Raw genomic sequence first — 971 nt, 5'->3', positions numbered from 1 at the left:
TAGACCTTCAAAAACAAAATATGAAGAGAATAAAAGGTAGAAGAGAAGGAAGATGAAGAGATAAAAAACGGTACATGTTTACTCACCCTGCAACAACAACATAGCGGCCATCCTGCTGTGATGCAAGACGCTGCAACACGGACAGAGACACTTTTGCTTTCTTTTTGCCATACATGTCAACCTCGGAAGGCAGAAGACCAATCTCATCTGCAAGTTCTGCAATGTCCTTGGGTGTCTGGGCACGAGCAACCTCTATGTCACTGGAAAGGAGGCTGTACTGTGATAGTGTTGACCTAGTTTCAGTCTTTAATGTACAATATACATTTATTTTATCTGATTCACCCATAAAGTCAGAGGATACTTGATCAAGTGTATTTGCATATTTAATACCCAATTAAAGTCAAATTCATCAAGCATAGACTCAAAAACTGGCTAGCAGTCCCCCCCCCCCCTCTTCCTGTCAATAGGAATGATTGAGTGTGAGGAAGCTGTTCTGGCAAGCTTCCTCCTAAACACATCCTCTTGTCCCTATTTATACCCAATAATAATCATACAAGTGTCTCATGGGGCCTCTTTTAATAAATAAATGTTGAAAATTTAACATAACAATTTTCAATGAGTATGACTTGTATACCCACCACTAACTGCCTTGTCTACTAACATAGTCCCCACACAATATTTAATATGAATGAATGAAGTAAGTATAAAATGAGAATTTTTCCTTTTTGCAAACAAGGATATATCCCTTGTATCCCCTTTCCCTAGCACCCTGTAAACACTATTATGTTTATCTGTCTTGTCATTTTCATTTAACGTCTATGCTATGGATATTGTTATTTTCACTATGGAAAAATGAAGTGTCTTCTTACATGTGCTTTTCATCTACAAGTAGAGTGTTAGGATTCCTAAATGCAAAAATTTTGTAAATCCTTTTAAATGAAAATTTATACATTTGGGAAATAAGTTTTAAA

General features: G+C 36.4%; 1 protein-coding gene across 1 annotated transcript in view; it reads right to left on the bottom strand.

Annotated features, from left to right (window-relative positions):
- LOC119594135 (monofunctional C1-tetrahydrofolate synthase, mitochondrial-like) overlaps window positions 1–361 on the bottom strand; it is a 2858-nt gene extending 2497 nt beyond the window's left edge. Inside the window, exon 1 of the mRNA XM_037943201.1 lies at window positions 87–361. Coding sequence (XP_037799129.1) covers window positions 87–346 — 260 coding nt within the window. The 5' untranslated portion in view covers window positions 347–361. The remainder of the gene's footprint in view (window positions 1–86) is intronic.
- Between the last annotated feature and the right edge of the window lie 610 nt (window positions 362–971).

This window comes from Penaeus monodon, chromosome 33 (genome assembly GCF_015228065.2).
Source record: "Penaeus monodon isolate SGIC_2016 chromosome 33, NSTDA_Pmon_1, whole genome shotgun sequence".
Classification (NCBI taxonomy): domain Eukaryota; kingdom Metazoa; phylum Arthropoda; class Malacostraca; order Decapoda; family Penaeidae; genus Penaeus; species Penaeus monodon.
The sequence above is the reverse complement of the archived record's forward strand: the minus strand, read 5'-3'. Positions and strand labels throughout refer to the sequence as shown.